We start from the raw sequence: 22,330 nt of genomic DNA, 5'->3' as shown, positions 1-22,330 counted from the left end.
CAAGATCATGGAAGAAGAATGGTGGAAGGAAAGAGGAAGATGGAGAAGTGCCATAAATACCCTGACCCAGTAGGAGCTGGATAAGGGGAAATGATGGTGATGATGATGATGATGCATGCCATAACCAAAAATGACATTCTTGTAGGGGATGCGATATTACCATTACAATGGTAAACAATAGAGAAGCACTAATTACCTGGGTAAATTTGATCTTCTTGCCCTTTGTGGAGAACAGAGCATAACCAAGAGCCATGCCAACAAGATATGATCCACCGCGGCAGTAAACAGGAATGTATACTTCCAGATAGACTCCTGCTATGGAACTAGAACAAAAGAAATATATTTTACCATCAGTAAAACAGGAAGTAGCCATCTTCACATTATTATTAACCCTTAAACAGTGTTGTGACTTGACAAACAGCTGTTATGAGCACCAGCCTAGGACGTTATCAATTTATCAGATAGCACAAGCCTGAAGGGGTGTATATTACATGCTCATAATTATGGTCCCCATACAAAACGTGCATATATTCTTTCATATAAGGATATATTTGCATAAAATGCACAAGATAACATTCTTTTTAATCACTTTGTACCAGGGAAAAAAATCCTTAATGGTTGCCATAAGCAATGAAGGTATTTATTCTTTGAGGGGCTTAATTCTCTTATGAACAATTATGAAGCAGAATAATATTGGTATATTGGTATTATAATTTACCCATTCAGGACAAATTTTTAACGTTCCCTATGGGAATGAACATTTACATCACAAGCAGAATAATACCGAATACTATGCCACTTCTTTATTGCTTGTGTAGCAAGACATTTTTATAAACTCAAAGAAAAGAAACTAGACCACAGTAAAAGTAGCATCTCTTCAAGCAACTGTGTTGATACAAAATCACACAAATACGAACACATGCTAACAAATTACTGTCAATCCTAATGCCATAACTACATTTTAATGTTAAAAACATTTCTAAGCAGACTAAGTAGAGGTCCCCATACTACGAAAAACATAAAATTAAGCAATTTCCTCTATTGTGCTGAAAGTTGAAGGGCTAAAGGGTCAGAAAAGGTTTTAAATTGTGAGTCTCAGATAGCTCTATCAAACTAAAAAAACAAAATTCAAAAATCGCTTTCGGCCTAAATGCAGTTCCAGAAAAACAGCCTAAAATCACTTGTTTCTTTACTCGTTTATTTTTTTTAAAATTCAAATCCTAGCCAAATTAACTTATTTACATAATTCTTTCTGTAATGTGTTCTTTGGTTCAATACCCTTAGGTGTTCTTTGATTTATGAAAAATGTCCCCACCAAATATAGTTATAAGGGCTTAAGTGAAACTCTGTATTGACTCACATTAGCGCTCTAATCAACTGGATAATGATGATTATAAAAAGGATTGTAATTTTTGGGAATAAATAAAGAATATATTCTCATAATTTATTATGTTTTATTTACCTAAAATTCGTAGCTCATATCCCTAGGATGTTTTCAACATTGAGTTGCTTGCCTGAAGGGCGGATTTTGTAAGTGTCCCTCATTAAACCTCAGCTTGTGAGGTGGTATTTCAGAGACATACTAATGGTTTTAAATGGTACTGTACTTACTCTCCTGTGTAAAACATTGCTCCTGCCAGTTGTTTGAGCCACGTCACAACAAAAGGTACCAAAACAGGTATCTGCAGCCTGCCATCAGTAGGCGTGCACAGCCCTGAGTCAGCAACGTGAGGAAGTACAAGTTGACTGAGGGGAAGAGATTCGTGTCAGCATGCACAGGTATTTCTAGCATAGGCACTGTGCTTATGGCAGGCAAGGTTTGACACCCATGAGTTGGACAGTGGATACAGAAAGTCAGTGTATATGCATAACGAAAGGTTAGAATCAACTGATCCTATTAGCAGTTGTTTTATTTGCGATCTCATCACAAAGAGAAACTTCCTTTATCTTATTTTCAGAATTAAAATGTACACTTATACATTTAAAAAAACCAGCAACTACCTATAAATTATACCATGAACCGCCACTGGTATAAGTTGACCTTGGAATGTACAGAGAATGGCCACCAATAGAAACAACAGATAAAGGTACGAGGATACAGTTTCCCTGGTTTTGTGAAAGACCCCACAACACTGTTTGAGGATTAACTTTTACTATACTTTTTTTGTTTTGTTAACCCTACAAGGACAAGGGTTTGGTTGCTACCCAGGGGACCAAGCAGGGCCTGCTGAGACCTGTTCTAAAAAATATATAATAAACCTGGATTCTACTGACATAAATTATAAAAGAAAATTTAATGAATAATTCGTAAGGAAAACTTCAGTATACAATATTAAATTGAAATTCATTTCACCCAGGTATTAGTCACAAATGCAAATCAATCACAAATATCTTTATTGTGGGTCAGCGTTATTTTTGGGGTCATATTTTAATCAGATTACAGTTTTACTGCTTCTATCACAGAATTATCTGTCAAGGAATGTCTCTCATGATCACCATCTTTGTTATTAACAGCATTTGACCCAGAATTAAATTCACCTTAATATTAGTCACAGACATAAATTTCTATATCTGAAGAAGCAAAAATATTTTGTTCCACATCGTTCTCCTCCTCCAACATTCTCTTCATTTCTTTAACACTAAATTTATTTCGATTCATGTTGACTCTCAGCTTTTACATCACCTAAGGAACAATCCGTAAACATACTATTCTATCTGTCACATTACAAGCACGCACTAACTGCTAATCTAACAATAACCAGTCCTGTTGCATCAGTCATCTGGTTCTTGTCACTTTTTATTGTATTACCTATGTTGTAACTTTTTTGTGCATAATTAGAATCTACTTGGGCAAGGCCAATGTGAAAATCAATTGAATTTATAAGTAGACAAATTGGTCTTCACTTGGACCTAGGGAGAGCCTTGCAGGACCATAGCGGTTTTGATTACCATTTTAAGGTAAGAAAAAGCTTCAGAATTACTTAGTTTATTATGATAGTTAATGTATGACCCAAATAACAATAGGCTATAATTTCTTTACCATTGCAAAGAGTATATCTCATTACAAGCAGCAATTTGATTCTGACTGTGGGCCTTGGAGGCACCCCGTTGGTCCTTGTGGGGTTAACCATTCTAATTACCCATAAATGGTTTTAAATGGTACTGTACTTACTCTGCTGTGTAAAACATTGCTCCTGCCAGTTGTTTGAGCCAGGTCACAACAAAAGGTACTATGACAGATGCCACCAAAACCATTCCAAACAGTACTTTCCCAAGTATCCGCCACTTCCACAAAGGGATGAATACCAAAGGAGAAAGCCACAGCAACTGCATGTCTACTGCCAGATACCAGGATTGGCTCATACACTGAAAAATATTTATTTTGTGAGATTTACTGCAGGGAAAACAGCCCAGCAGGACCTAAACACCAAGGAGTACCTTAATGTGATATGTTATAGTAACTGCTACATTTTCATTTCAGTGCCAGATTTGGTTTTGCAAGTTCTAGTTTTGTTTTATAAGTTCCTAATTTATTCCAGAAGTGTCCATTAGTAACATTTAAAAACTCATTGTCTTACAGCTTGGTTGACCTACCTGTAAGTAGTACTGTGAATTGTTTATAAATACAATTAATAAATTGTCAATATTTCAGTAATACCAAATTTTAATTAATAATAATAATAATAATAATAATAATAATAATAATAATAATAATAATAATAATAATAATAATAATAATAATAATAATTTCTTTGGTGAATATTCTAAACCTTTTGATATTAAGACAGGGGTCAGACAAGGAGATGGCTTATCTCTATTACTGTTCAGTCTTGTACTAGAGAAGGTAGTCCGAATGTGGGAAAAGGAAAGGAGATGGATTAATATCGGCAAATTAGTTAAACATAAAATTCATATCAAATGTTTGACCTTTGCAGATGATCTGGTAATTCTAGCCAACAATACGTAAGAATCAATTCAGTTCCTGGTAAAACTTCATGCAATTGCATCTGAAACTGGACTCCAAATCTCATATGGAAGGATATCCTCGATGCTTAGACAAACAGCTTTTGGTAACTAAGTTTGGTAAAATTTCTCAGTTAAATAATTTCAAATACTTACCGGAAATCATCCAACCATCTGGATTAAATAATAAAGCAAACAGAGATGGAATTTGTAAATTATAAAAAAATGTATAGAATCATATGGAACAGGTTCAACAAAAAGTCAGCACTCAGAATGCTATATTAAAACACTTTATTACTGTTATTTATTTATTTTTATTTTTAAATATATTAATTAATTTATTTATTTATTTATTTATTTATTTATTTATTTATTTATTTATTTATTTATTTATTTTATTTAAGCACCTGAGCCAAGGCTCATAATGATGCAGTACAATTCATTGCATTTGGCAACAGAAATGAAATTTGAGAACATCAGCTTCTAGGACAAAAATATAATATACTGTACAATGAATTCTAATGTTAAAATATCATAGTGATAGAAACCAAATACTACCTTGGTTTTAAAGATTGACAATTTAGCAGTTTCTCAAATATTATCAGGAAAGCTATTGAAAAACTTTACAGAGTAATGCCGTAAAGAATTAGTGCCATACCTTTTTTAGTAGACTTTGATAATTTACAGTGACTTTTCGTAGATCCTCTTGTACTGTATGAATGTATATCAGAATTCAAATTGCATAGAGTGTTGGAATGAGCTTGCCCATTTTTCAATTTATACAGCATTTTTACAAAGACCATGTAGATATAGCACATTACAATACTGGTAGACCTGTATGGTTGGTCTTAAGGTGGTGGGTAAGTTGAAGAATGAAGCCTGAAGCATTATATGCATCGGAAATCTTGATCATTGGAAGCAGATCACTAACTAAAAATTTAGAAATCAAGGAAGAAAAATAATTAGGAAAGTCTTTGGCCTAGTATACATAGAAGGAGTGTGGATGGAAAGGTATTCTGAATTATACCAGCATTCTGAGAAAATATCATACACAATTAGAAAAGGACAATTCAAATTTTATGGCCATATTCAAAGAACGGACAAGGAAAGACTTACTAGATATTCATTATGTCTCGTTATTAAAAGTCAAGATTAATTGGATAATGGAAACTGAAAAAGGCCTTCAAGAAATCAGCATAACAGGTGAAATCATATGAACATTTAGAACACTGGTGAACAAACATCAATTTGCTTTCTGTCACACCAACACAGATAGGTCTTATGGTGACGATGGAATAGGAAAGGGCTAGGAGTGGGAAGGAAGCAACTGGTTTCTTAATTAAGGCACAGCCCCAGTATTTGCCTGGTGTAAAAATGGGAAACCATGGAAAACCATCTTCTGGGCTGCTGACAGTGGGTTCGAACCCACTATCTCCCGAATGCAAGCTGCGCGTCCTTAGTTCTGTTGAATAGCATCAAGGTGTCTGCTCAAGACCTACCATCTCCATCCAATGGGCGAATTGCCATCAGCAGCATTGTATGCCCTCTCTCCATATGAGTTGAGAGGTTTTGGATTGAATTGAATCCAGGCTTTTGGCACGGAATCTAGTGATTAGAAATTATATACCACCACTTCTCCTACCCTGCCGGTCAACATTCTGACGGTGAATTATTTTTTCAGCCAACGGTACTTAAACCAGGTTAGTATGGTGTCAGACCATATAGACTTGATGCCTTAATGATCCCCCTACCAGGTGGGCAATGATTGACTAAATGAAAATTAAGACTCTTACCATATTTGGAACATTGACAAAGTTGTTTATGTACATCAGGTTAGTCCACCAGTTGTCAAGGCAGTTGTCACGATTGGTGTGCACCCATACGTTCCACAAAGGACCTGAACCAACGTACTGGAATACGGTGGCATAGAAGAAGATCACCATGGCGTACACCGGTGTCAAACTGCAAGAAATAACATTTTATAACAGGAGGAAGAGAAATGAACATATTGTTATTAGCCGATAATGATGATGTGATTTGGGGAGAAGAGGACATGAATGTTCAAGAACAGTTGGATGTGGTGCATGGGAAGATTGAAGAATGCAGATTGAAAATAAGTGTAGAAAAGAGTAAAACTCTTGTTATGACTAGAGGGGAGAAAGAAGAGAAAAGTCAGATTAGACTTGCAGACAAGCCCCTGGAAGTAGTGGAGATGTTCAAATACCTGGGGAGTGAATTAATGGAGAATGCTCGACTGAATGCTGAAATTAGTAAGAGGATTTAAGCTCGAAGCTGTTTCTATCATAGTGTAAGAAACATGTTATGGGACAAAGATGTGCCAATAGAAGCAAAGGAAACTATGTACAAGATGTATTGCATACCCATAACAACTTACGGAGCAGAAAGTTGGACAGTGACAAAGAAGGATGAGAGTTGAATACAGGCAGCCAAAATTATGCTCTTGAGGAGTATGATACAGAAGAGTAGAAGAGACAAAATGAGGAATGAGAAAATCTGGGAAGAAACTGGAGTGGAAAAAATGAATGATGGAATAGAGAAGAGCCGACTGAGATGGTTTGGGCACATAAAGTGGATGAGTGATGAAAGAACGCCAAAAAATGTGATGGAAATGCAAATACAAGGAAGGAGAGGCCACAGACGACCACGAGTGAGACGGAAGGACACAATCCAATGCAGTATTATAGAAAGAAACCTGGACTGGGACACAGTGTTGGAGGAGGTGTGGTGGAAAGGCCGAAGAAAGTGGAGAGGAAACATATTTGCTCCTACCCGGCTACAGCTGGATAATGAGAAATGATGATGATGATGATGAACAGGTAGAATAGTAGGACTGGATAGAGGGAGAGCTGAACTTCTCTGCACAGTGGCTGAGAGTGAAGGATTGGAATCTTGACGAATGGGAGTGTCTAGCAACTTGAAAATGTAACTATTCCAAATAGAAGTCAGTTAAAATTTTTGGTAACTCCACAGTACAAATCCTATCTTTTAGGTTTTAAAATTTTCTTTGTCCTATACAAAGTGCTCCGAAACAACATGAACTGGGTAAGTGAGCTTTGCGAAATGGTGTTGCTAAACGTGTACGTGGCTTAAGACCGGCATGGCAGCACCAGTTGAAAGAGTAAAAGTTCACCAGGGAAGGCTTTGAATTGAGACAGGATTGCACCATAGCAAGTACTGGATGAAACCAATAGTGTGTTTGTGTATACTGACTTCTTGGTATGGCTGTCAAGCTGGTCTTAAGCCACATGCAGACTTAGAAACACAGCCTCGCACAGCTCATTAGAATTTTCCCGCGATGCAATCTGATTGGCTAACTTCGGCAGCCATTAAAATGATAACAGAGAATTTTTCTTTTCAAACTATTTATCCATGTGATCTACCCTCTAACACTCATATACCCAGTTGACGTTGTTTCCGACTGCCCTATGTTTTCTCGATTTCTTAACTATATATCAACATGTGTAGCGTGACTGATAGTGGAATCAAACTCGGGCATTACGAAAACAGGAACTTACCGCACATAGCGATGCAGATAGAAAGTCATCAGGCTGAAGGGTTGGTTTAGCTGACGTTCACGCAAGAAGCGGAATACAAGCAGCATCCCACTGAGCACGAAAAAAGTGTCTGTGGAGACGGTTCCGTTCATAATCAGCATCTTGCTCCATTCTGTATGGAACTGGAGGCAAACAAAAGAATTCAGTTTTATTCTGTATGGTTGACTGAAGTATCTACGTACACTACCTGTTCAAAAGTACCGGCCCTATTATTGGACATTAATATGGGGTGGGTCCACCCTTCATTTTTTGACAGCTTTAGCTGTGCTGGGAACACTTTCAATGAGGTGGACGAAAGTCTGTGGAGGAATAGAACCTATTCTTCCTCAAGAGCCAAAACCAGAGAAGATTGTGATGTTGGGCACTTGGATCCGGAGTGAAACAGACGTTCTAACGCATCCTAAAGCTGCTCCATTGGGTTCAGGTTGGGACTCTGTGCATGCCAGTGCATTTCAGGAATGTTATTGTCCACAAACCATAGCCTCACAGATTCAGCTTTATGACACGGTGCACTGTCGTGCTGATCATCTTCTCTGAACTGGTCCTCTACTGTACGCAGTACACAATGGTTTAAAATGTGTTCACATCCTTCTGCAATTAGAGTTTTCGTAGGTACAATAAAGGGCCCATACCCTAACCACGATAAAAAAACTCCATACCATAACACTATCTCCTTCGTACTTCACTGTCAGCACAAAACCTTCCATCGGATAGGCACAGGGAATGGCGTGATCTATCACTTCAAATTACTCGTTCCCAGTCATTCACTCTTCAGTGGTGTCACTCTTTACACCACCTCAAACATCGCTTAGCATTGACTGCAGAAATGTTTGGCTAATGAGCAGCAGCTCGACCATTGTACCCCATTCTTTATAATTCCTGACACACAGCTCCGCAATCCTCTATGGTCCCTGACCGTCATTAAGAGGACTGCCTGGTCATGGTTTAGCTGCAGTTGAACCTCCGCATTTCTACATCACAATCACATCAACAACAGTCGATTTGGACAGCATTAGAAGGGTTCAAATGTCTCTGATGGATTTGTTACTGCCAGCTGAGTGGCTCAGACAGTTGAGGTGCTGGCCTTCTGACCCTAACTTGGCAGGTTCCATTCTGGCTCAGTCCGGTGGTATTTGAAGGTCCTCAAACACGTCAGCCTTGTTTCGGTAGATTTACTGGCATGCAAAAAAATTCTTGCGGGACAAAATTCTGGCACCTCGGTGTCTCCAAAAACCAAAAAAGTAGTTAGTGGAACATAAATCTAATAACATTCTTGTTATTATTTATTGTTATTGGATTTGTTACTCAGATGACATTCAATAACTAGTCCACGTTCAAAGTCACTGAGCTCTCCTGACCGACCGATTCTGCTGTTACTGCTTCTCTACTGAGAACATAATACTCCCCGCCTCCTTTTATACTGGTGGATCCACCTCTTATAACATCTAGTGTTCAATTCCACCGTATATAAGGATGTCCAGATACCGTACTTTTGATCAGGTAGTGTATATTATTTTCCATCATGCATAACCCTCAGTTTTTTAAATTAAGATCGACTCTATATTATCAATAATAATGGCACATTAAATTTACATTCTGTAAGAATAAAAATTGTCTTTGACTGACCCTCGTTCAAGCAGACATGAAGCTTACGACCTTTGCCTAAAAGTAGGGTTACCAGATGCCATTAGCAAAATGTAGGACCTTAAAAAATTATACTTTGGAAGCAAGAATATTGGAAATAAACAATATTTCTTCTTCTTCTTCTTCTTCTTCTTCTTCTTCTTCTTCTTCTTCTTCTTCTTATTATTATTATTATTATTATTATTATTATTATTATTATTATTATTATTATTATTATTATTATTATTATTATTATTATTATTATTATTATTATTATTATTATTATTATTATTATTATTATTATTGACTCAATTACCTGGGATCGTCACTTTATATGGAATTAGTCCAGTTTTACGACCGAGTGCCTTTCCTGACGCCAATCCTATGTGGAAATATGTATTCACTATTTTATGGTGATTTGTAGGGGTAGGTTCCCTATAAGTGGAGGCGGTAGAATAACATCCACGGTAATCCCTGTCTGTCGTAAGAGGCGACTAAAAACGGGGGCTATCCGACCTCCCTTGGTCAACTCTTGCTCTTTTCCGACCACGACGGTATTTCGAGGCCTAGGGAGTCCTTCATTTTCATACCCTTCGGTGGCCCTTGTCATTCTTTGGCTGATACCTTCATTTTTTGAAGTGTCGGATCCCTTCTATTTTTTCCCTCTGATTAGTGTTAATAGCTATTGATATTTGCTTTACGTCGCGCCGACAATTATCTGGAATCGTCACTTTATATGGAATTAGTCCAGTTTTATTAGTCCAGGTTAAGGTACAGCCCCAGCATTTTCCTGGTGTGAAAATAAGAAACCACGGAAAACCATCTTCAGAGCTGCCGACAGTGGGGTTCGAACCCCCTATCTCCCGGTTGTAAGCTCACAGCTGTGCGCCCCTAACCGCACGGCCAATAAGAGGATGGTTGCCCAGTTGTACTTCCTCTTAAAACAATAATCACCACCACCACTTTGTAGGGATAGGAGAAGTAGGGGTATTAACTATACAGAGTTAAAATCCTCGACCCGTCTGGAAATCAAACCCGGGCCCTCATAGCTGAAGGCTACTACACAAACAAATCAGCCGAGGAGCCGTACCAATAAACACAATTATTTAATGCTTGTTATTCTGTGAGTTTTGTGCTGGACAAAGCGGAGGCGGGACAGGTTTTTCTCCGGGTACTCCGGTTTTCCCCGTCATCTTTCATTCCAGCAACTCTCCAATATAATTTCATGTCATCTGTCAGTGATTTATCATTGCCCCAGAGGAGTGCGACAGGCTTTGGCAGCCGGCACATTTCCTATACTCGCCGCTAGATGGGGGGCTTCATTCATTCCATTTCTGACCCGGTCGAATGACTGGAAATAAGCTGTGGATTTTCATTCATTCTCGCACTGAACGTAGCAAAAACAAAAAACAAAATCGGTCTTATTAACTGTACGACATAGGTAATTCATATTTAACTTGTCGAAAAATACCTGGCCTGCTTAAAATATAATCCAATCATAAATCACAGGGCATTTTATAAGTGCTGAAGTTATATTTAACTAGAACACAATGTATATCGCCTTGGCCTATCGAGCGATCGCTGGTCAGCCCGAAAGCCTGCAGCTTACGAGGTGTCATGTGGTCAGTACGACAAATCCTCTCGGCCGTTTGTCTCGGCTTTCTAGACCGGGGTCGCTATCTCAGCTTCGAATAGCTCCTCAATTGTAATCACGTAGGCTGAGTGGACCTCGAACCAGCCCTCAGATCCAGGTAAAAGTCCCTGACCAGTTCGGGAATCGAACCTGTGGGCTCCGGGTAAGAGTAGAATGAAGAGTTGTCCCGTAAAAACGAGCGTTTGTCTTTTTTTGTCTCTAAATATTTTAAAATCCGTATTTGATTTGAGTGACATTGAAGTTCAAAGTAGCTCCATGAATTTTTTGTCTTTGGAGCGTCAGAAGAAGGAAATCTCGTGATGTCTCGCCATTTGCTGGTAAAACTGAGCACCTCGTCTTCAGCCGCGTACTTCCGTAGGATTTGCATTCCAATTTCCAACGTGATTGTTCATGCTGTTTGAGACTAAACCTACGTAAACTGTCAATTATCAAAGCTCTTCGAAGACATCAGTGTTAAGATGTAATGTAATGTTAAAAGGGTGCAAGTTAGTTTCTTTCACGAACTTCAATAATTATCTTATTTTGTTAATGAAACCAATTATAATGTAATTGAAATTGGTACCTAACGTTTGATTTTCTAGTATTAATGAACTATCCCGTATTTTTATGTAGATGTCCCTTATTTCTTATATTAAAAAGTGGCAATCCTAGGTAAGAGGCAAGCACGCTACCCTTACACCGCGGGACTGTCATTTCATCTATCCATTGAGTGGAAATCAATGAACAAGCCCTCTGTACATACTTTGCATTATGTGTAGGAATAGTAAAAGATATTCTGCTATTTTTGACAGCTCAGAATGGCAGGTTTTATATTTACTAGCACTAAAACATCTCACCCCCTTATCATTAGATGACATCGTTTTCTGCCTTGGACACCGAGCGAAGTGGCTGCGTGTGTGGATACGGCGTCAAGCTCAAGCTCTGCTTTCGGGAGACTATTGAATTCCAACCTCACCGTCCGCTGTCCTGAGAATGGTTTTTTCCCATTTTCACTTCTAGGCAAATGCCGGGACAGTACCTATTCACGAGCTACAGCCCGATTATTTCCACTTCCAAACCCAATTTTTAATTCATCGTCACTCATTTCATTTCGTCAGGTTGGCGTCAGGAAGGGATCCGGTCATGAAAATATGCCATATAATTTCATCTCATCTCATCCGTGAGCTCGGACGTTCGGAAACCCTAAAGTTTGGACGGCGAACGTATCCCCAGGAGGCAGCTTCTGATCCCAAAACGTGGTCCGCCTTAGCGATAATGGCTGTTTCTTTCCGCTGGACACAAGGAGCACGTGTTGTTTAAAAGGCAAGTCAGCGCTCTCAAGAACATGGTTGCCATATTTTGCGGCCTCCACATGATTGTATGAAACTAAGTGAAAAGTAATACACTTCACAAATATAAATTAATGAAACAAATATTCCAAGACTTTCAAACAGAGTACGTGCGAATTGTCTGAGCTGAAAAAAGAGACTGACGTCCATTGAAATGAGAGGAGAGTTGGCAACAGAGCTGTTGGGGATTGAGAACTTCCGTTAAAATAAACCATGAAACTCGCAATGGGGAAACAATTTTCGAATTAGCACACTCAAGCACTTGGTTTGTTGATGTTTTCTAACTCCCCACCCCCTAAACCCTGGAATGTTATTTGGAACATAGTCTTTTTTCAGAACAGGAACAACCGGAACACGACTTCCTGTTCCGACTGGGTTACCAACCTATGAGACATGTAAGCGTAGTACCAACTCGCGAGAATCAAAACTGAAAATTCAGTTCGTGAACACAGTACCATATGCTAGAATATGGGAAAAGAACGTGGGTACCGTTGCGTACCGGCAGAAAATAAAGCTCTGCCTAAAAGCAATATCCAACATTGCAATACTCTCTCCTGTACCATCGTTGATGAATTAAGAATGATTCAACTGCACTGATGTGATAAAATACTGCTTAGATAATTATCGTACTTACATATTTTATGATTATGGAGTTCATCTGTGGAGTGATCGCTATCTGGTAGTAAGAGTGGCCAAATATGATCCAGGTGATGGACAAAAATCGAAAGCCATCGACGCAGGCCAAAGTGTCAGCTCCATGTTTAGTGCTGAAGAGGAACTTCGCGTTGGTGCACAAAGAAAATGACGTCAGTAAGGCTCGCAGTCTGTCTGGAAAAAAAGAAAATGTATTTCATTGACTTACAGCCAGTGGTGAATGTAACATTTCTTCACCCCTGTGCACAATTGAAGAGCTTATTTCCAAAGTGACGTACATCCAAAATTGATGATTTGTCATTTTTTGCTTTAAATAATAGTTGTACGTTCTTTCATCGTACAACGAAAGTCTCAATACGCCTTATATCCCATGTTAATAGAGAACTGAAAACTATGTTTATTTGCGAAGTGACGTAACTCCAGCATGTGATTATTTCCAATGAATCTTACATCCGTTTTGACCAATCAGCTGGCTCTCTGTACGTCACGTGATATGACGCAGGAACATGGCTGCTTACAGCTGGTAGTGGAATAGTGTTTGTGACTTATTTACAGTAGACTGCATATTTGTACTCCAGGTTATGTGTTTTACTCATATAAGTGTGTAATAACCCGCCCCGTGGTGTAGGGGTAGAGTGGCTGTCTCTTACCCGGAGGCCCCGGGTTCGATTCTGGCCAGGTCAGAGACTTTCACATAGATCTGAGGGCTGGTTGGAGGTCCAATCGAGGAGCTATCTGACGGTGAGATAGCGGCCACGGTCTAGAAAGCCAAGAATAACGGCCGAGAGGATTATTCGTGCTGACCACACGACACCTCGTAATCGGCAGGCCTTCGGGCTGAGCAGCGGTCTCTTGATAGGCCAAGGTCCTTTAGGGCTGTAGTGCCATGGGATTAGGTATTGTTGTATTTAAGCAGAAACACGCAATAGTGATTACATCCCTCCATATAGGGTTGGCGTCAGGAAGGGCATCCGGCCGTAATATATATATATATACATGTCGATGGCTTTCGATTTTTGTCCATCGCCTGGATCATATTTGGCCACTCTTAGTACCAGCAACGATCACTCCACATATATATATATGTGTGTGACACAGTTCGCACTCGGACCCCAGAGGTGTGGGAAAAGCGGTAGAAAAAGAAGAAGATTGTTGTATTGAAGTAATTTAAATGTTCATAAATGTCACTCAGAACATATGTAATAATGATTTAATTCCAAAACGTCCTAACACCAACTTACATGAGATAATTACCACTATTTCCATTGATAAGAGATTGTTAAAATACTGTACCAACATGTGTATAGAAGTAATGAATGAAACTATATTATGTGCACAATCACGTATAAATTTAATTATAATGAAAATCCACAGCCTGTTTCCAATCATTCGACCGGATCAGTATGGAATGATTGAAGCCCCATCTAGCGGCGAGGATAGGAATTGTGCTGGCTGCTGAAGCCTGATGCACTCCTCTAGGGCAATGATAAATGACTGACAGATGAAATGAAATGTTAATGGAGAGTGTCGCTGGAATGAAAGATGACAGGAAAAACTGGAGTACCCGGAGAAAAACCTGCCCCGCCTCCGCTTTGTCCAGCACAAATCTCACATGGAGTGACCGGGATTTGAACCATGGAATCCAGCGGTGAGAGGCCGGTGCGCTGCCGACTGAGCCACGGAGGCCCTTGTATAAATGTAATTATAAGAACGTAAAAAAAATAATGATTTCTGAAGTTTTCAAATTTCATGGATTTACGTCACTTTGGAAATAAGCTCGTCATTTATAGCAGGTGCCCTCCAAAAATGGACAATTGTAAAGTACTTGAATTAACTACAGAATATGGTATACCATAGAAGGTTTTGTTGTTTTACATTACAGAAAACCAGAGTATTTAGAACCTGATAACAAGACCCTGGAGTTTTGGGCAGTAGTAGGTGTTGTTTTGGTTATACACCATTTGGCCAGCTGGTAGTGATAATCTTATTATTAATTAATTATGAATTGACTTGAAGAATTGAACTTATATATTTAAAATGTACACAAACACCCCGTCCCCGAGCCAGAGAAATTAACCAGACGAAGTTAAAATCCCTGACCCGGTCGGGAATCGAATCCGGGGCCCCCCGAACCGCAGGCCACTACGCTGACCATTCAGCCAAGGAGCCGGACACGGTAATAGGTTAGAATGCATACTAATTTGGTTCCGTCTAGCCCGTCCTTCCTTTAAGTAGCGAGAGTAACATACATTCTAGGGGCTCTGTTGCGCCGTACCCCTTATATTTATGCAAAACTCATAGCAGAAATATTGTGCAGTCTAAAGTATACTTGTTGGTCGCTTCAGCAACCTTCCATTCTAATTTATTCATCATCATCATCATCATCTGTTTACCCTCCAGGTTCGGTTTTTCCCTCGGACTTAGCAAGGGATCCCACCTCTACCGCCTCAAGGGCAGTGTCCTGGAGCTTCAGACTCTTGGTCGGGGGATACAACTGGGGAGTATGACCAGTACCTCGCCCAGGCGGCCTCACCTGCTATGCTGAACAGGGGCCTTGTGGAGGGATGGGAAGATTGGAAGGGATAGGCAAGGAAGAGGGAAGGAAGCGGCCGTGGCCTTAAGTTAGGAACCATCCCGGCATTCGCCTGGAGGAGAAGTGGGAAACCACGGAAAACCACTTCCAGGATGGCTGAGGTGGGAATCGAACCCACTTCTACTCAGTTGACCTCCCGAGGCTGAGTGGACCCCGTTCCAGCCCTCATACCACTTTTCAAATTTCGTGGCAGAGCCGGGAATCGAACCCGGGCCTCCGGGGGTGGCAGCTAATCACGCTAACCACTACACCACAGAGGCGGCCATTCTAATTTATTACTGCATAAAAATCCGGATTCTTCTAATAGGATAATTCTCTAATCATAGAGGTTTTCCATCTCAATCTGATGTTAGCGAACACGTCAATCAAATCTTCCGAGTTCTCGTTTATCGCTGCAAGAATATGTCAGCAAGCCGCTCGTTTTTGGGAAATGTGGTTAACAAGGAAGAGAATATCGACATACTGTCAGCCAGTAGTGATATCTTGAGAAACAAAACTGGCGTACTGAAAGCAGTGTTGCCACCTCCAATTTCAAATTCCCCCAGATCACTTCTAAAATCCCTCTGAATGAGTCAATAACCCCCAAATAATAATAATAATAATAATAATAATAATAATAATAATAATAATAATAATAATAATAATAATAATAATAATAATAATAATAATAATAATAATAATTGCATCTGGAGGTACACCTCAACCCCGCGCATTTAAAAGAAGCACCCTGAAGAACGTTATCTATCAAACTTGAAACAGCTAGTGCAGGAAGTTGGGACATTGATCAGAAGATGTCACTGCTAACTGAAAGAGTAATATGTTATTTTAAAGTTTCCTAAACTGACTGGATTGCCTTGTTTTGTTTTGGTGTATCACAGGTTGCAACAAGTATTTCAAGAAATTTGGACTTTTCTCCATAGATGTCTCTATGAAAGAACTGATGTCATGCACTCTGGTGCAAAATGAAATAACTAGAAATTTAAAGAAGTTTTGTGTTTATAGGTTTTCTCAACTGAATTGACTTTCATTATTTTTGATACTTCAAGGTTTTCAACACTTCGTTCTGATCCCGCCTGCTTTGGAGTCTGGCCAATCACAAATTTTCTGTAGGCCTATTTATTCTTCAGCCAATCAAACGTTTCTTGTACCTATTTTATCCGCCAATAAAAATGAGAGGGTGTGTCCGGATTTAGTCCAGAGCCTCCTGGAACTCCCCCTCGGGTATAAAAGCTGTAGCTTTTTCGAGCTAACTTGTCTTACTGATCGTCGAATTATTGAGTGTGTGTGTGTTAAGACAGGAGGCGGGGCCTCAATCTTCGGCAGGCAGAACATCAGCTAAGGTAATGGCCAACAGTTTTTCCATCTAAGCAGTTATCTCCGCAAGCTGACCCGAGGGGAAGGTTCTAATCTTTAACTATGTAACCACCTGTTTTCTAAAATGTAAACTTTCTTCTTTCTCATATAAAAATTTCATGTAAGTCCTAAAGACTTATAACTGTAAATCGGGGATAGAGAGTCCGTTACCCTCTCGAATTCCCCTTCAATTTATCTTGAGGTGACTACGATTTTGTAACTGTCTTCCTCCTGTAAATCATAAATGAACTTGTCCTTCTAGTCACCTCAATAGTGTGCGATTAGCCTCTGCATCGTCGGGCTGCAAGCCCAAGTAGGGTTTTAACCTTTATTTTTAGGAGTGCAAGTGTACGCCTCCATACATTTTTGAGTTTGGGCCAACTTAACCTGTTCTTTTTCATGAAGGCCCAGTAGAATGGGTACTAAGATACCCCTGTGTCAACTAAAATTCATATGGTATTGTAAATTGCAGGTTGTGCCTAGAGAGGCCTAAAGGTGTAATTGTATCGAGCAAAGACGCTCTTGGAAAAGTTACAGGTTGTAAGGGTTTGGGAGCGCGGTCTCCTTGGCAGAAGATGTAGAGCATGTAAGCTCTTTTGTGATTATGTAATAGTTTACTGTGTGCTATTGAGTGGGGCCTTTGGAAGGCCGTCTTTGTAATCGTTGGAGCAAAGTGCACTTGAAAATTGTGTTTTGGGAGATCTCTCTCCTTATCTATCTAACTAAACGCAACATTAGCGACGTTGAAAACTTGTAAATTAGGAGCTTGAAGCTCAACATTTGTAAACTACCGATCCTTAGGTTTTCTACTTTTGTATCAAAATTGCTATGCACCTGAATCCTTGTTCTTTCACCAAGTGAAGAGTTTTGTTGATATTTAATATTTAAAAAGAAATGTAACCTTTATTTAAAAGTTTTAAATTAATCTTTGACTTTCGTAGATAGACCCATTCCAGCCGCACTTCCTTTCACCTCTGTGATCCTCGAAAACACGCTAATAATAATAATAATAATAATAATAATAATAATAATAATAATAATAATAATAAGTCCGCCTCTGTGGTGTAGTGGTTAGCGTGATTAGCTGCCACCCCCGGAGGTCCGGGTTCAATTCCCGGCTCTGCCACGAAAATTTGCAAAGTGGTACGAGGGCTGGAACGGGGTCCACTCAGCCTCGGGAGGTCAACTGAGTAGAGGTGGGTTCGATTCCCACATCAGCCATCCTCGAAGTGGTTTTCCGTGGTTTCCCACTTCTCCTCCAGGCGAATGCCGGGATGGTACCTAACTTAAGGCCACGGCCGCTTCCTTCCCTCTTCCTTGTCTATCCCTTTCAATCTTCCCATCCCTCCACAAGGCCCCTGTTCAGCATAGCAGGTGAGGCCACCTGGGCGAGGTACTGGTCATTCTTCCCAGTTGTATCCCCCGACCAAGAGTCTGAAGCTCCAGGACACTGCCCTTGAGGCGGTAGAGGTGGGATCCCTCGCTAAGTCCGAGGGAAAAGCCGAACCTGGAGGGTAAACAGATGATGATGATGATTAATAATAATATAATAATAGCACGGACATTATTCACAAGAAGTATAAATCACTCCACAGAATTATTCACACATCACAGATATCGCACGCCACGTAAATAGTCTTGCAACTGCATGGACTGCACAGTCACAGTGAAAACTGCATCGAGTTACGCTATCAGACTGCTACTTGACGCTGAAAACTAATGATGTTTACAAGCGGAGCAATTAACTAAGTGCGAGACCCGAAGTGCGTGATTCCCCTTAACATCTACCAAAATGAACAAGCCACTTTAAAAAAAAAAATCCATGCATTGACATTTTCTTGGTTTGTTGTTCGTATCTTGCTATGAAAGATACAAGAGTTGTGTACGTGGGGTTATACCGTAATACAGCATAAACATTAAATGTTATTTGAAGCAGCGAACAGTCCACCAAGCTACCGGAGTCGTAAACATGGTCATCCAGTCATGAACTGTATGATATATTATGATACAATCGAACGGCGATATCTCGAACGTCCATTAATCGAATTTTCAATATCTCGAAGTAACTTAAATTTCCCGGCCGTTTGTCCTATTCTTCACCTATTTATTTCTCGATTTCTCGAAGCAAACATTTCTTCTGTTGAAGCCAAAAATACTGTGTAATTCAAATTTTGTGCAACATTAACTGCGCAATACAGCATTTGTGGTTTGTGAGGAACAGTTAACAAGTAAAGAAAGGTTTACAATGATGATGGGAGCTAACATGACGGGAACCGAGAAACTAAAACTTCTAGTGATCGGAAAATCGGGGAAGCCTCGCTGTTTCTCGGGTGTGAATTAATTACCGGCCACGTACGAAAGCAACCCACGAAGTCCTGGATGACAAGCTCCATTTACGAATTTCGGCTGCGTGGTATTGACGAGAAATTTCAACGTGAAGAGAGGAAATGTTAACATTAACAAACAGAAGAGTCTAGCCTATTTCTTCCAAATGTGTTAACGGAGGTATATGTCTTGTTTCACTACTGTATCCTGTCTTTTAAAAAGTTACTGTAAAAAGTGTTATAATTACAGTGATGCCGTAATATAGAGTTTGTTTGTATATTTTTAAAAACTATTAAAAATAGTAAGCCCGTAGATACACATGATTCAATTATGTTCTACACATACTCAAAATGGTATTCTCTATATGTCGAAATTTCGATACCGGTAACTCGAAATAAAATTTAGCCTCCGAGGTGATTCGAAATATCGAGGTTCCATTTTATTTCTTGTGGGAAATGGATTTACCTATGGCGGCAGATTACTTGAGGTGGGAATGCAGAGACGCCATTTTGTGTGTAGGTGAGTATGTGGAACCACTGTGCTGCCATCACGCGGAGAAACAATTGAAGTTTGGTGTTCCTTGATTCATGATCTCTCTCTCTCTGTCTGTCTGTCTGTCCGTGTTTACGTTAGTGTGAAGCAGAGTTTAAGCAGTCGGAGACGATTTCTAATAAAACAGTGCGAACATATTTGCAGTACGGTAAAGCGTCATTTTTCATACTCGTGAGTTCGCGAGAAAGGCAATTACGTCATAGTATGAAATAAATTAATTTCCTTGGCTGTTAGAAAATTAAGACCACACACAGGTGTTCTGTTGTTCTAAGAATAAGTAGCGAAATATTTCCCACCTCTACCAACTCAAGGGCAATGTCCTGGAGCGTGGGGAGGAGGATCAGCAACTCCGCCAGGAGGTCTCACCTGCTACGCTAAGCAGGGCCTTGTGGGGAGATGGGAAGATTGGAAGGCATAGGCAAGGAAGAGGGCCCTTGGCCGTAAGTTAGGTACCATCCCGCAATTTGCCTGGAGAGCCACAGAAAAACCACTTCGGGAATGGCTGAGAAGGGAATCCAATCCCCTCTACTCAGTTCACGTCCCAAGGCTCGATGAACCCCGTTCCAGTCTTCCTACCACTTTTCAAATTTCGTGGCAGACCTGTGCATTAATATGTAAATACATTTTTGTTTCATTGCATGAGTATTGCGTTATTTCTTCGTGAACAATACTTCATTGAACCACTCGCTCCTGTACTCTTTCCTCCGCACCACGGTAAAGCATAGAATTGTCGATATCGAATCGTTCTCTAGTCTTCTTCTTCTTCTTCTTAATCTGTTTACCCCCCAGGGTCGGTTTTTCACTCGGACTCAGCGAGGGATCCCACCTCTACCGCCTCGAGGGCAGTGTCCTGGAGCTTCAGATTTTGGGTCGGGGATACAACTGGGGAGAATGACCAGTACCTCACCCAGGTGGCCTCACCTGCTATGCTGAACGGGGGCCTTGTGGAGGGATGGGAAGATTGGGTGGGACAGGCAAGGAAGAGGGAAGGAAGTGGCCGTGGCCTTAACTTAGGTACCATCCCGGCATTTGCCTGGAGGAAAAGTGGGAAACCACGGAAAACCACTTCGAGGATGGCTGAGGTGGGAATCGAACCCACCTCTACTCAGTTGACCTCCCGAGGCTGAGTGGACCCAGTTCCAGCCCTCGTACCACTTTTCAAATTTCGTGGCAGAGTCGGGAATCGAACCGGGGCCTCCGGGGGTGGCAGTTAATTACACTAACCACTACACCACAGAGGCGAACGGCCACGTATACGAGTATTGAAAATGGATCAAATCGTTAGGGACACGTTGGCTAGGTCTCCTTGCTAGACAACGAAATGCACTCGTCGCTATTAGCATCTGACCTTTAATGAGTTTGCTAGTTATTGCTTTAACAATGATTAAAGTCTTATTTTCGATAGAGAAATTCCAACAAATCTAGCCAGAGACAATCGAATGAACTGATGAGTATAAGAACTACGAGATATCCATTGAGTTAAAGATAGCACAAAGGGTATCTTACTTCAGAAGGGAACAGATAATTGAAATGTTCTAAGGAGAAGAGGGTGCTTGTGGTTGGAAAAATTTTGATCAGGTGTTCAAAATTGAAGGGACTCGTATGCACAAACAAAAATGGTGTGAAATTTCCCCTAGGAAAAATCAAATGATCATAAATATGAATCTCAGTGTCCGCCTCTCTGATGTAGTGGTTAGTGTGATTAGCTGCCAACCCCGGAGGCCCGGGTTCGATTCCCGGCTTTGCCACGAAATTTGAAATGTGGAACGTGGTCCACTCAACCTCTGGAGGTCAAATGAGTAGAGGTGGGTTCGATTCCCACCTCAGCCATCCTAGAAGTGGTTTCCCGTGGTTTCCCGCTTCTCCTCCAGGCAAATGCCGCGATGGTACCTAATTTAAGACCACGGTGGCTTCCTTCCTTCTTCCTTGTTTATCCCTTTCGATCTTTCCATCCCCCCACAAGGCCCCTGTTCAGCATATCAGGTGAGGCCGCCTGGGCGAGGTATTGGTCATCCTCCCCAGTTGTATCCGCCGACCCAAACTCTCACGCTCTAGGACACTGCCCTTGAGGAGGTAGAGGTGGGATCCCTCACTGAGTCCGAGGGAAAACCAACCCTGGAGGGTAAACGGATGAAGATAAAAGATAAAGGGTATCTTACTTATATTTAATTAGAATAATAATCATAGTATATTTTTTTTGGTAGTGAAATATTAGTCGGTTTTTAAGATATCTGGTTCTTCAAGAAATGAATTTAATTCAGTATTTAATAGTAGTTTTTATATTAATATATTAACTGTTAAGCCAGGAGAGAATAAGGTCATGGAAATGTACCAAGGAAGAGAGGATGCTTGTGGTTGGAAATTTATGATCACGTGTTTAAAATGGTGGGGACTCGCCTGCAAATAAAACGAGTAAACAAACAACTTTCTCTCCGGGGATTCCCGTGGTTATTCAACTATGGGTGTGTTCGGCGCGCTCGCAGCCTTCTCCTTTGGCAAGCTGTGCGCTCACCTCCATAACTAGGTCAACTGTCTGTACCTGTCACATTCCTCAACTCATGAACATTGTGCAAATAAGTTGTTCAGAGCTATATGTTTCCTCTCAGGCGGTGTTTTACTATAGGGTTGCCGAAAGTCGAAAACCAGGAAATGGTCCAAAAGCAGGGTATGTGTACGGCCGATATAAGGAAACATTTATCATAAGAAAATA

At 40.3% G+C, this 22,330-nt stretch overlaps 1 protein-coding gene across 1 annotated transcript in view; it reads right to left on the bottom strand.

Annotated features, from left to right (window-relative positions):
* The window catches only part of LOC136866874 (O-acyltransferase like protein), a 136,708-nt gene that overhangs the window by 29,729 nt on the left and 84,649 nt on the right, over positions 1-22,330 (bottom strand). The window contains exons 5-9 of the mRNA XM_068226879.1: positions 12,778-12,971; positions 7,500-7,660; positions 5,757-5,925; positions 3,173-3,366; positions 197-323 (exon numbers count right to left, since the gene is read on the bottom strand). Coding sequence (XP_068082980.1) covers positions 197-323; positions 3,173-3,366; positions 5,757-5,925; positions 7,500-7,660; positions 12,778-12,971 — 845 coding nt within the window. The remainder of the gene's footprint in view (positions 1-196; positions 324-3,172; positions 3,367-5,756; positions 5,926-7,499; positions 7,661-12,777; positions 12,972-22,330) is intronic.

This window comes from Anabrus simplex, chromosome 3 (genome assembly GCF_040414725.1).
Source record: "Anabrus simplex isolate iqAnaSimp1 chromosome 3, ASM4041472v1, whole genome shotgun sequence".
NCBI lineage: Eukaryota > Metazoa > Arthropoda > Insecta > Orthoptera > Tettigoniidae > Anabrus > Anabrus simplex.
This window is presented reverse-complemented; position numbering and strand designations above follow the sequence as displayed.